The following is a 14,184-nucleotide window of genomic DNA, read 5'->3' on the forward strand; positions in this document are numbered from 1 at the left end:
AGATCTTGAGAAATATACTTTTATAACGACGATTTCAATAAATATTGTTCGCAGTTGTTTTCCCGCGCACGCACATGTGCCAAACAATCAGTTGAAGTCATAAACGAAAATCGAAATTTGTACAGTTATCGCAAGTAAGCCTTTGCTCATGCAAAGGTTAAATAGAGTTTATGATTATGGAACAAATTTTTGATGATTTTCCAATTTCCGAAAGAGAGAAACGAGAAAAGTGTGAGATTTGAATTGTCGAAAGAGATGAATCGCGCACCGATTAGCCAATCGTTAGTTGGTTGAATTTGAAATTGCAACACTACATCAATTGTGGTACAAGGGTATATTAAATTTTGCACGGATGCATGCAACATCCGGAAGGACTTGAGACTAATGCATTTTTTATTATACCCATTTAAGTTTGCCTGACCATATGTCCGTCTTTTGTTTTTTTTTTTTTTGTTGACTGACTTGTTTCGGCACAAGCACGAAAGCTCCTGGAAATGTTTCGCTTCCCATACCTCATTGTGAAAAGCAAATACATCAATGCCTATCGAGTTGTAATATGATCAATGATGGCTGGGTAACACCGAAATAATGAGTGGGAATTGAGCAAGGAGAAGGAAAGATATAGAGACCATTCGATTGCTTCATATGCGATATATTGCATATAGGGATGAGGAGAGGAGATAGTGTATGTGAACGTTCCTCTTGCAAATGGAGCCATCAATTAAGGCAAGACCAAGGAAAGACCACGGCTGGTAGGTTGTTCCAAAGGCGTGCATTGTGGTTAAACGGCGACTTGTGTTGCGATAGTGTGTTGCGCAGTATGTGGGTAATTCTACAACGAACGCCTGGAAACTCTGAGAAACTCTTTACATATATATATATATTGAGAGAATTCAGTAAGTTTTACACATTCAGTGAAATCTCTAAATTCCAATATGTTCGTTCAGGTTCGGTAGGTTCAGGAGACTCAGTAAGTTCACTGCGTTTAATAAATTCAGTAAATTAATGAACACTAACACACACAAAATATGAAATACTTCTTTTAAGTAGTAGTACTTCGGCATTCTAAATTGGTATTAAAACTTTGGACCGGCTGGGGAAATTTTTTTTTTTGTTTTTTTTTTAACAAGACCTGGTGAAAACTATATCATAACAGTAATTTAACATAAAATAATGAAATGTATGAAATTGGGACTATCTTGGCTTCTCTTTTAGAACCTATCCTAATAAGAATTTTAATGGAAATTGATCCGTTATAGGGAAAAACCGTCTCAGCTTTAATGTGTGGTGATGCAAATTGACCCGTACTAGTAATTTGACTTAAATAATGATATAAAAAGTACCTCAATTTCTTAAAATTCTTAGGCCTAACCATTCTAACGGGACGCAAGACTTCATCTGGAAAGAGATCTAATTTTTGAATGTACAGTGTCATAATAGTATGTTCCTCTAAAAATCAAGTATAATATTTATGTTCTATGGCAAAAATAGGAATTATGTTTGACCATGTGGTATAGGATGTTTAACAGTCGACCTAACTCAACCATATTGTTTTCACTTGTTTTATTTTTACAACTGTGACGAGCCGACAAAAATAGGTATTTGCAAATGCGTCGGTAATTCTAGTGTTCAGCAAAATCAACGAATTAATTAAATTCATTTCGATACAAAAAAGTCCAATACATTCGACAGAGTTACAAGATTTAGTAAACTTTAATGCATTCAGTTCGTTTCGCTGATTCCGTAGACGGAATAAATGAAGTACTTTTAGTAGAAACCCATACAAGTGCAGTGTACCTAATAAATGCAAAAGATTCAGTAAATTCGTTACGTTCAGTATGTTTGTTACGTTAAGCGCGTCTGTTAGCTAACCTTTCGTCAGCATTTTGTCACTTGTCAAAAAAAAAAAACTATTGGGATTGTTAAGTTTCGTCAATCACAAAAGAAAAAAATTCCTTGATGTACTTGATGGTGGTACCGTGATGCTGCCCAAATCGGCTGCCAGACGATTTGGCGAAAACATAAATACCCTTGAAACGAAAACCATTTCTTTTTCCAATGAATTGATAAACGTTTTTGCACTTTTGGAGATGGAATGTTTTAGTGCATTGTTGTTATCTTTTGCGGGCGTGTGTGTGTAATTTTAAATTTCCTTTATTTTCTTCATTATGATCGTAGTGAAGAAAAAGGAAAGTTTTTTAGTAGATTTTTTTTATATGACCAGCCTGGTAAGGGATATCCGCTCAGGAAGGATAGGTGGGTAGAGAAGGTTGAAAGCAGGGATTCGGGTTTTCTGTATCTTTGATACAAAAGTGAATTAGCTCAAACGCGTTCGGGATGACGATGTCGCATTAGTGCGTCAAATGATATAGAAGTGGGGACGAATCTTAGAAGTGGGGACGAGAACGCTAAGAAATATTGCAACACAATTAATTAATAATTAATTGGATAATTAATTCTCGCAAATATTTTAAGTGCAAAAATTTTTACTCACAATTTTATGCCTAAATACGATTATGAATATAATTTAATTTAAGATTTTTAAAAAAACGTTTCCCCAATTATCACTGTGGATTGTTGAAGCGATACTTCAATCTAATGTATCCCTTTATATGTATGTAATCGTGAAACAAAAAAAAAAGCTGATCTAAGTGTTTAAAAAAAAAGTTTCATATTCATAAACATAAGTAAACAAAGCCAAGTGAGTAAGAGAGATAAACAAAAAGCATAAAAATGGAAAAATAAATAAATAATAATAACACAACTATTGATAAATACTTAACAATAATTCTCGTTCTTTTTTTGTTTTTTACTTCTCCTTCGAACAATGGCAACCAAAGTATTGTTGAACAACTTGAAAATTTCTTTTCTATTTATTTCTTCTTTTTCTTCGTCTTCTTCTTCTTAGTCGTATATTCTCGTCTCTTGCTTTACTCACCGTGCATTTGTTGTGTAAAATCGACTGCTGCCTTAGTTTCAATAATGTTTACGATGTTAATGACGACGTCGACGATGATGGAGTAATGTTTTCATACACACAAGTTTACTTACTAAACACTGCCAGTAATTTAAAGACCCATTAATTCTTGAAATTAAAAAAAACAAAAAAACACAAAAAAAAAAAGGAACGAAAAAATTATTATATCGTATTGTGGTTGTTGTTGTTGTTATTATTATTATTATTGCTGTTGATGTTTATTTATTTATTTATTATTGTTAACATACATGCTTCCATGAAAATGAATTCATTCATGGCTCAATACTTTTTCAATACATATTCAAATGGTCAGTAGGGCATTAAATATAAAAAAATAAAAGAAAATAAAAATAAAATAGAAAGAAAAAATAAACAGATTTAGATTTCACTGAAAACATATGATAAACAGATGCTGAAGATGACTGGCATGTATATAAAATGAAAATTGTTATATAAATTATGGTTCGAAAATTTAAATAAATTTGCCATTAAAGACTTTCTTATGCTGAATGAGCTTTCAACAAAAAAATATGCGAAGAAGAAAAATATGAATAAATATGGAAATAAAAAAAATAAAAATAAATTTCGCAACAAGAAGACGGGTATTCAGAAAAAGTTTTTAATTGATTTGTCAATATGTGGATCGCAAAATTTTTAATAAGGCGTCACACACATGTGACGGTATTGCTCACGGATTGCAATAGCGTGGTGTATAGAGAGTTCTTGGCGGTAGGTCGTACGGTCAATTAAGAAATATTACCTTAAAGTTATGCCTCGTTTCCGCGAATAACTGCGAAAAAAACGTCCGAAATTGTAGAACAACCAGTAATGGATGTTGCATCACGGTAATGCCCCAAGTCATACGTCAACTGCTTATTCGACAACACCGCCTCATCCAACGTCTTTGCCGCAACTGGACCCATACGATTTTTTCCTCTTCGCAAAATTGAAAAGATCCATTAAAAGATGAAGTTTCTCCCCGATTAAAGAGAGAGATAAAGACCACACCGCTGGAAGAGTTCAAAGATGATTACTTTGAACGGGGCAAACTAGATATTGATGAATGCATAACTATTTGTTGAGAAAAATAAAAATTCTCATGTCGTACATTCCCTCTGCCGTCTCTTATGGCATTATCTCATTCTCTGAGTCTATTCAGTCTGCTTATGTCTCCTGATGAAATTTAGTATTCTAATATGTTTTGGCTCAAGGACCTAAAATTGGACCAGATTTATGTTCGCTCTTCATATAACCAAAAGCAACATCAAAACAACTAAAGACATTATACTGAGCTGTGCACCGTTCTACAGTATGGGCGTGAGGTGGTCCGATTCAAATTAATTTTAATAGCGTCCGTCCTTGCACCAAAAGACATCTGCGGTCTATTAAATCTCATCAAAATATGTTCAAAATTATGACCAGAATATAAGGAAACAAAATGGACCGAGGGATAGACAAGCTTAGATCAATTCAGAAAGTGACCCGGAATCGATCGGTACAGTAAAAGATGCCTGTACCTCAAGCCCATCTGACTCTGTTGCATACATTCGCTCATATTTTAATGCATACAACTGGGATAGGGTAGATGAAAATTATAAATATCCCTTTGCTGTCCATCTTTGCGTGTATGATAAAAATGAATAAAAAGAGAAAATTTTAATCTGTGAATGTTTCATCGCAACTGCAAACATTTCTTCTTCTTCTTTTTACGATGCAAAATATTTGACGGATGCGTTGACTTTTTCCTCTTTTATTTATTTATTTGTTTATTTATTTATTTATTTTTTTTTGGTCCTTGCATTTGATTGATTGATGTGAGTTTTTTCTTTAAAAAACTAGCAAAAAACTACAACGCCCCTAACGCACATCGCATCACTTCGATTACATGTCCGGCAATGTGTGATCAAATTGCAACGTTTTGTCGTAAGCCCACCGCTCATGTATTCGTTTTCATTTCTTTTGAGATACAACAAAAAAAAAAAAAAAACAGAGATATGAAGTCTTGGAAAATTCATTTGAAAAGACTTTTAACATTTATTTTATATTTTAAGTTACAAGTATTCAAAGAATGATATTTTAAATTTTGACTTTGCTTTTGCTCTCTTTCCAGGTGAGTACAAATCGAAAACACTGCCACGCATCCACTTCGACAATACTATCAATGATATGTCGTTAAATGAAGGTAAACAAAATTCATTATATATATATATATATATATATTTATATATATATATATATTTTTTTTTTTTTGAATACGATTTATACAATATTTAGCACCATATCCTGTAACGATTATCATTAAATCAGTGAGTGAAATACTTTTTTGTTTTTGCAGAAGCGAGAAAGCGAAAACAAATTTGATTGTATGTGTAGTCCTTAGCGAGTATTGAGCAAAAATTTAAATTTAAAGCAAAATGTCTCTAAGTAATTCAAGATTCAACGTTGTATATATACGCATATATATGTATATATATATATATATGTATTTCTATGTTGTTTCATGTTGGCGGAGGATATTCTTTTTCATTTTCCTCCTTATGATATTTTATATTCATCTTTTAGTTCTAACGTAGAAACATTTCCGCATTTAGGAATGGTTTCCGACTTGTATATATATATGTATATATATGTTAGGTATAAACAAAAACTTCTTTTAAGTTCACTTCACAAAGATGCCATCTCCGCCAAGTGGACAATAAAATTGATGTATGTATAAAAAAACACTTAAAGATAACGCACGAAATCAATTAAGAGATTCCATGACTATTGGTCATTCCTTATACGGACAGCTTCGATGGTTTTTAGCATAGATGAAATTCAACTACCGCACGCCGCTCTACTGCGATAATATAACATATAACTTGACATTTTAGTTCGTACCGAGGCAGAGATTCAAGGCCGGAAGACTGACCATCCCATTGCCATGAAATGGCGTCCAACCAAGTTATGCACACTGAACAACCATTTCATCGAATTGCATGAATATTTCGGATCATATTTTTATCGGTACACGATAGCATTACAACTTTCAAGCAATTTTTTTATATAAAAATCGATTCATAGTGCTTCCTACGAGATGTGTTGCATATCAAGAAAAGCAGACCCATATCGTAAATTTCCCCCCTCCATGCTTCATAGTTTCTTTTAATAAATTTATTGTGGAATTCTTTTCCCTTCCGCATCGTTACCAAACAGAGTTGTTTTTATTTCTTCACTCAGAAGTATATTAGTCCTTTTTTTTTTGCCCGCTAATCCGCATCAATTTTGATGGGCGAAAGCAAAGAGTCTTTCTTTTTTGAGCAAAGCGACTCTCCGGACTATTCTTTCTGGTAGATTGGCATCAACACGTTTATTGGAAATTGTTTTTGGCCTCAACACTGACCAGAGTGGGTTTATCGAGCCATACACAATAAACAATCTGGACTCCAGTGTTGTTAACATCCCTACGTTATAGGGATTGTCTAACTCGCTGGAGGGCGTGGGTTACGCTTGAATAATCTGTGTGACTTGGGCCACCGTGGGCTTAAGTCATCATAGCAGGTACCCACGCTAAACCCGTTTCACAATCTGTTCTTGATCACTTGAAGGTATCTCGCTTTGCTCAATACTTATTCTGGGCGCTTAAAGCATTTGCGACGATCTAGTGAGGTGGCAATAAATGTGCGCGCGCAGCCGTTGGTCTTTTTCGTTACAACGATGTGTCCGCTCCCATATAATATTATTATAGAAATGAATTCATATTGCATTTCCTTCTCGGGAATCTATCTGCCTTAACAGCGATGTACTACGAAACACTTTACTTTTTACAAGCTTCTGCAACTTCTTACTGCAAGAACCTGGGATTGTCGGAGTTAATTTTGAAAACTGTCGCCTAATGTAAAACCGATGTATGGGGCTTTGTGGAGGCTAACTTTTACAATTTCTGCGGTATCGAATTAAAAACTACAGCTCGCACTTATTCGCCTATGCTTATGTCTGTAAGTTGCTTAAGTTGCGCAGTTGCTGAATGCCCGACGAAATCGATTGTCAATTCTTATTGATTACGATCGAATCAAAAAAAATTGACTGACGAAAAGGTCGAATTACCTAGAGATCGATATTTCCCAATTAAGGAAATACTTCGGACCTGTAATTTTATTCCGACACTTCTTACTTCGCTTTTTTTGTGTCTTGGAAAATTAAGCACGATTTTTGAAACGATTGCCCTTTTTGTTCTCTCCTTAAAATCGAGTTGAACTATATCAATGCCCCGGATCGCAATGAATCATTTCTTAATAACATGTCGTCTTTATTGAATGTATAACATTATCTGTGTTCATTACGTGCTTCAAAGGGAGATAAGGTAAATGGGAAGGTTTCCTTTGTTTTTCTGCTTGAAATCGCCTCGCGTGGAATCATGCGTAGACTCAATTTGTGTGTATTCTGTTAGGGTATGTGAAAGAAATTGCAAAAATCGTTCACTTTCCTTCCTGCAATTTTATAGAGCGAGACCCCTCTTCAACGAATCTCAATGATAGTCATTGGGAGACGGAAATATTGCTATAATCGTAAAAGTATTGCCAGACTAAAGATGTAATAAAACTCGGCATACAATAAGTGCTATGCTTGACGTAACTAAGGCGCCTTTTATAGGCAATTTGTTTTTGTTGTTTTTTGCATTTTATTAACACATTAGAGCGTTTTTTTTTTTTTTTTTTTCAGAAGAAGACATAAAAAATTTAAAGTGAAGAGACTAGTGAGACATTGTATGGGATGTTTACTGAATATCTTTTCCTTTTTTTTTTGTTTTTTTTTGCTTTTTTTTGCTTTTTTCTTTTTAATATTTTCATTTGAATTTTTTTTATTCCTAGGAAATTGCAAACATATAAGAAGTTAAGAAAACAGTAGAAAATTAAAGAAAGAAACATAATTATCTGCATGACCCCTCAGTTAGGGTTATAGAAAAACAACAACAATAACAACAACAATAAAAAAATAGTTAATCATTTTCACTCGTTTTCTCTATTAAACCCAAAAGCCTATATATATACGCTAGTACGCTACTATATGTTTACTTTCATTACTTGTATCATATCTGCGGTTTCTATTTTGCTTTTTTATTATTTTCCTAACAAATTAGTTACAATTTTTCTATACATTGATTAACAACAAATGTGAGTAAGTTGAATTTGGCATTGCCTTTATAACAGATGCGGATATGCGGACTTATGATTAATACGAGACTTTAAGGGTACCTGTACATCCGTTATAGGAACCTGAATTGAAAATCAACACATGATTAATATATTGTTCTTCTTTTTCCTTCATGGGATCTAACCTATATGTCTGACATCGCTATGGTTGGAAAGAATTGGCGAAAGAGGCCCGAAGAGAGAGAGAGAGAGAGAGAGAGAGAAAAAGAGAGAGGTTGTGCTCAGTCAGTAAATATTATGCCTATAGCGACTGAGCAATCATCCACATAGCACAGCCTTCACCCTCACGTCGTTTTGAATGCCCAAACACCGACTAGGTATTTGGAAATCTTATCTACTCTGCTATACCTCATCATTGTGAAATAGCAAATGGACCGACTTTCTTGTCGTCTTAACAGTGAACAGCATCATCAGCTCCATGTTAGCTGCTCTTCCGTTTATTTCAGAACATTTGATTTTGTTCACAACCATATCTAATATTTAAACGTTGAAGTAATCATAATAATGGTCGCATATCATCGGAAAATCCTTACCATGTAATCTGATAACTTGTGCCAGTGTAGGGCTTCCTATAATCGTTCCGATAGGAAAAGCATCGCACGTCTTATGGGATAATTCGATGTACGCAGAACAGTAAGGGAGAAAAGATGAGGAAGAGAGAGGAGGAGAGAGGTTATCACATGAATTTTTAATTTTAAGTATGTAGAGCATTCTGTGACTAGTTTACAGCAAAATGTGGTTCGTTGAAAGAAAGTGCGGAACTCGAAAATTTTATCAATTGACTGATTAGGTCACCAAGGTTTTCGACTTATAGCAGATTAGAGCGACAAATTGCATTTAAATTGAAAATTAAATTCATTTGAATCACGATAGATAAATTCATTGGGAATTCGTTTATTTAAATGAAATGACATTTGGCAGAAGTCCTGTGAACTTTTTTATAGATATATGTAGTTGAAGTTATACATCTTCAAGACCATTAAAAAGTGTTTTATTCGAAAATTCTTATTGTTTAACTGCCTGCACATCCCAATGGAAAAGCAATGAATGGCTGGATGACACGGATGATAAATTTTTTGTAAAGATAAATAAATGCTAAAGAGGCCAAGTTGTAGAATTTGTTACATCAGTTCGTTCCTTCACTATTCGAATCTAAATTTGTTAACGTTTCCTTTTTTCTTTTTTTTGGAGAACTTTAAGTCAAAACCGCGGTCTATACATATCTATATATGAAATAGAATGAAAAAGAGGTAAACTTATCAATTTTAATTTTTTTGTGTGTGTGTGTATGTATGTCTCATAACCATGTAAGAAGCATGCGTTAACATTACCTTTTAAATATTTATTTGATACAATTAAAGCATGTCGGGCATGCTAGCGTAAGCAATATTTCCAAATATTTCTCTTACGCATAGATTTTTGCATTCGTTCAGATAACCCTATATAGCCTGAAGACTCTGCTATTTGTTTCCTAAGATGTACCTACCTACCGCGTATAGAGCGTGCAAAATATTATAATTATTTGTTAAAGTGCATCGAAAATTTGCTCCAAAGTTAAAGCAATGCTACTACAAAAGCTGATGGTAGTCCAAGTTTACCTTGACGTTCGTGATCGTTACGCAAGTAGCGTACATACTATCGATAATATATTATAAAAATAGCTCATCCAGTATTGAAAGTAAATTACATAGGTGAGATTGAAAAAATGATTCCCATTAGGCTCCATTGTTGACTATTGATCTATAATTGCAATCTTTGAGACTTTTCCAAACTGTCTCTCTCTCTCTCTGTGTGTGTGTGTGTGTGTGTGTGTGTGTGTGTGTGTGTTCGTGTGCGATTCAATATAATTCGCGTCTAATTTTTTCTTTACTCATAAGCCGGTACAAGAGTAATTCTGCTTATTATACTTACGCACCTATACGCTTGCATATCTATAATTATTGAAGAAGAAGGCAAAACAATACATGAAAATTTCAAATAATATTAAATGGCATGAATCCAAGAGTCGCCCTAAGGCGAACATAACTTTCTCATTTTTTTTTTCTTTTTTTTTTTTTTATTTTGATTTCTTTTCTTGTTGCTTTTTTTTTTTTTTTTAGTTTTTCTTGTGCAAGCTTTCATTTGTTTTCTAATCGACTTAACGGTAATTTCCATTTCTTACTTATTTTTTCCCCCTCCTTTAATTAAGTTTTTTTTTTATTTTTTCTTTTATGGTTTAATGTGCAAAGGCTTACTTATCATCATATAATACCTATCTATACATTATTTTGCAGTTTCTTTTTTATCGCGAACAAAATATGAATTTCTTGTAATAAATATTTCTGGTGTTATTATGTTATTAGTACATTAATTAACAAAACTGGCATACCATACATATTAATTAGACTGCACACACACACACACACACACACAGATGGACATACAAAAAAAAAAAAAAAAATCGCAAAAATGGAAATGAGGAAGAAACTGTGTTTACATTATTTTCTATTAAATTGTTTTAAATAATTGAAAACAATAACAAGCAAATTAATTTTATACATGCCTTTGGACGAATTTTCGATGCCCATACACTCAAAAGTTGATTGTTACAGTTTCTTATATATATATATATAAAACGAATACATTACGTTGTTGTTGTATTGCTTAAGAATATATAAAAAAAAAATCTAATCGAGTTTTTCCTGCTTATCTCTCCGTCCGTCCGTTCATTCTGTTGTAAAATCGCAATACCCATCCTTACAGTCTCACTTGAAATTTTAAATACCAGATATAACCAACCAAAGCTCCAAGATGCCATGACGCAAACTAAGCTGAACATGGATAGCCGGTCTCATATTCTGCATAAGCGTTCTACTGTTAAATAAAGCCTTATGAAAATTGTTCCTCAATAATTCAACGATGGGGAATTTGGATTATATCGATCTATTTTTCTAACCGCACTCTGCATAGGGACTTTCTGTCTGAAAAAATTGCATGGCTCGAGCCAACTGATATGCCCTCCTATTCTCATCAACTTCTCCAATGGTATTTCGCCGATTCTCCATAACAATTTTCTTCACTCTTTCCAAAATATTTTCATCAGTTGTTGACTTGCTCGAGCATCCATCGCGAGCATCATTGTTAACATTTTCTCGGCCTTATGTGTGACGAGTTTGGTCTTTGCTCAAGCTCGCAGTCAACCATTGTAAGTGAGTTAGAGCATTTCAATAAAATTTAATCGAAATCCTTTGATCCTTTTTTTTCGATAGCAAAAAATCGCCAAACATACCAAAGCACATCTAACCTTTATATCTGTGAAAAAACAAACTAAAAATGTAAAGTGCCTGATAATGTCAACATATGTTGGACACCTGTGTACTAACACAAAAAAAAAAAAAAAAAAAAAAACACAAAAAAGAATCTAAATATCGAACGTACGTAGCCCACGAAATTTTCATTGTCACCTTTTTTTTTCTGTTTTTTTTTTTTTTTTTTTGAAACACACTTTGTATACCTTTGTATACCTTATGGAAGGCGAAATGATAAATCTAATATTTTTCCCACAATCCTTTGTTACAAACGGTATAATCCAATATACGTTGAGTTGCGATAAATTTCTTCTGGAATATTTGGATTGTATCTGCAGCAGAGAAATCATTGCTGAAAATGCTTTCTACTTAAAGATATTATAATGTAATATTTAGTTAATATATACAAAGCGAACTTTTCATTTGTCATTCATTATCTGAGTGTATTAGTTATTGAAATACATTTCATTTTTTACGCTTTTTTTTTTTTTGTTATTTATTCATTAGCAATTTATTTTAATTTTTAATAATTTTTTTTTCACATATTTATTTTCATAAATTTTTTTTTTTTTTTTTTTAATTTTTTGCCAGCATACAGTATTAAACAAGGCGTGACTAATTACAACATGAAGGTCGTTATGATTCTAAACTGTAAAATTGAAAAAATTTATGTGTTATGACGAATTTTGTGTACTCACTATCCAGATGTGAAACATTTATCTTCATTTGACTGAATTCTCTTTCTCTTCTTCTTTTTCATGATATGAAATAAATAATGTTGGATAATGTTGGATTGGTGCATATTATTACAATCTATCAACTGTGAATGTATTTATTATTCAATGCTAGGAAGGAAGGACTTTTTTTTTTTTTTTTTTAATTTTATCATCATAATTAGACATTAGGTTATGTTTTTGCAAAAATGAAATTATTTTCTCTAAAATTGTGTTGAGAGAGAGAGAGAGAGAGATAGAGAGAGATAGAGAGAGAAATTAAACGCCTGAAAATCATTTAAATTTTAACGACTATTTTCGTTCGTTGCTTCAAATGAATGAATTAATTTAGAGTATCGTTTAGAAAGTCTTCTGATGGATATAAAAATAATCTACATTAGTAATTAAATGTATCTTTATCAGACTCAGGCAAGGATAGACAATAAGTGACATCTATATGCAATTAAATGCAATTAAAAATAATTTAAATAATAGTAATAATAAACGATAATAATAATAATAATAAAAAAATAAAAAAAAAAAGAAATAAATAAATAAAAAAAAAAGAAAGAACACAAAAAATGAAAACAAAAGAAAATCATGTGATATGTTCGTGTCATTTAATGATCGTGACATTTAATGATTTTGTAGAGTGTACATACATATTGTACAACCCTGAAATTAATGAGGAGTTAAACTCAATTCATTTAGTAATCAAAATAAACATTTGCGTAAAATTTTCCTAAAAGCCGCCTGCCCGAGACGATAGCGATACGATAACAATAACGATAAATATGAAGAGTTTTGTTGTATTGTTTATAATTCATTATCGAAACAGAGATTAGCTAACTAGGGCTAACTATTAATATCTTACGCTTTAGAAAAGATGTTGAACTGAAGATTTATCGGCGGATCTCTGAAAGTTTTGCGTGTCACGGTCAGCTCTATTTACCGGCGATCTATAAAATTGTTTGGACAATAGAAGAAAGACAAGTAAAAACCTTGTATAGTTGATCATGGCCAAATACTCAACGTCAATGATTGTTCAAAATAAAATTTTATACGGAAAGTTGTCAAGAAAGAGGGTCCGATTCCGAGTCGAAACTGATTAGCATATCACATTTCATCTCTGTAGGTTAAATGCAATATTGACTGACGGACCGACAAGGTTAAATCAATTCAAAAAGTGATTCTGAATCGATAGGTATAAAATAGTAGAGTATAAAATAAAAGTTGAGCCTACGGTTGTTGCATACGTTTCGTATAAACTCAACCGTATCACAGGTGGTGTAGTATATAATAAATAACTTTATCAAAATTCTTGAAAGTGTCAGGCACCTTATAGTATATAAATATATAAACTATCTCTCTCTCTCTCTCTCTCTCTCTCTCTTTCTCTCTCTCTCTCTCTCTCTACACAGATACAGATGTGTACAAATAAGTTCGTAGGTTAGCATCCAGGTGTTGGATGACTATTGACAATTTCATATGATGACGCAATGACGGTACACACCAAATTCAGATCTTACAGTTATGTAACAGAAACAAAGGTATGGATTCGTCAATAGTGGCGTAGGCTTTATAATATTCGGCGATCAAGAGGCCCTCGATTTAAATGTAAAAGTTTTCTTTTTCATTCGTTTGCTTGTTTTTTCGTATTTCGGGCCAAAGTTGCTACTTGATGTAGATATTCTTTGCCGGTCCCCGATAGAAACTCCATCTACACCAAATATAAAGTTGAAGTGTTTTAAAAAATATGTAATTATTTTACAAAACATATCGATATTCATTGTTTAACATGATTAATTGATTCATTGGAATCATGAATATATGGCGGCGAGTAATGTTCGTCGTACTGAGCTCACGGGCAAATTCATAATTGATAATTAATTGCTCAGAGATTTTTTGTTAAATTTTGTTTTGTTTTTTTTCATCTTTTCACGGCATTCCCATACTTTTTCGTTCCTGTTTTTCATAAATATTTCATAAAATTTTTATTTTATTTAAAAAAATTT

General features: G+C 32.7%; 1 protein-coding gene across 5 annotated transcripts in view; it reads left to right on the top strand.

Moving 5' to 3' along the window:
- The window catches only part of LOC119638602 (ras GTPase-activating protein raskol), a 210,676-nt gene that overhangs the window by 99,159 nt on the left and 97,333 nt on the right, over positions 1–14,184 (top strand). For 4 of the 5 annotated variants that reach the window (XM_038035488.1, XM_038035498.1, XM_038035516.1 and 1 more), the window contains one exon: positions 5,088–5,159. The exons of the other annotated variant lie outside the window; for it this stretch is intronic. In XM_038035488.1, coding sequence (XP_037891416.1) covers positions 5,088–5,159 — 72 coding nt within the window. The remainder of the gene's footprint in view (positions 1–5,087; positions 5,160–14,184) is intronic. 5 annotated transcript variants of the gene reach the window in all.

The sequence above is a fragment of the Glossina fuscipes genome, unplaced genomic scaffold (genome assembly GCF_014805625.2).
Source record: "Glossina fuscipes isolate IAEA_lab_2018 unplaced genomic scaffold, Yale_Gfus_2 0, whole genome shotgun sequence".
Classification (NCBI taxonomy): domain Eukaryota; kingdom Metazoa; phylum Arthropoda; class Insecta; order Diptera; family Glossinidae; genus Glossina; species Glossina fuscipes.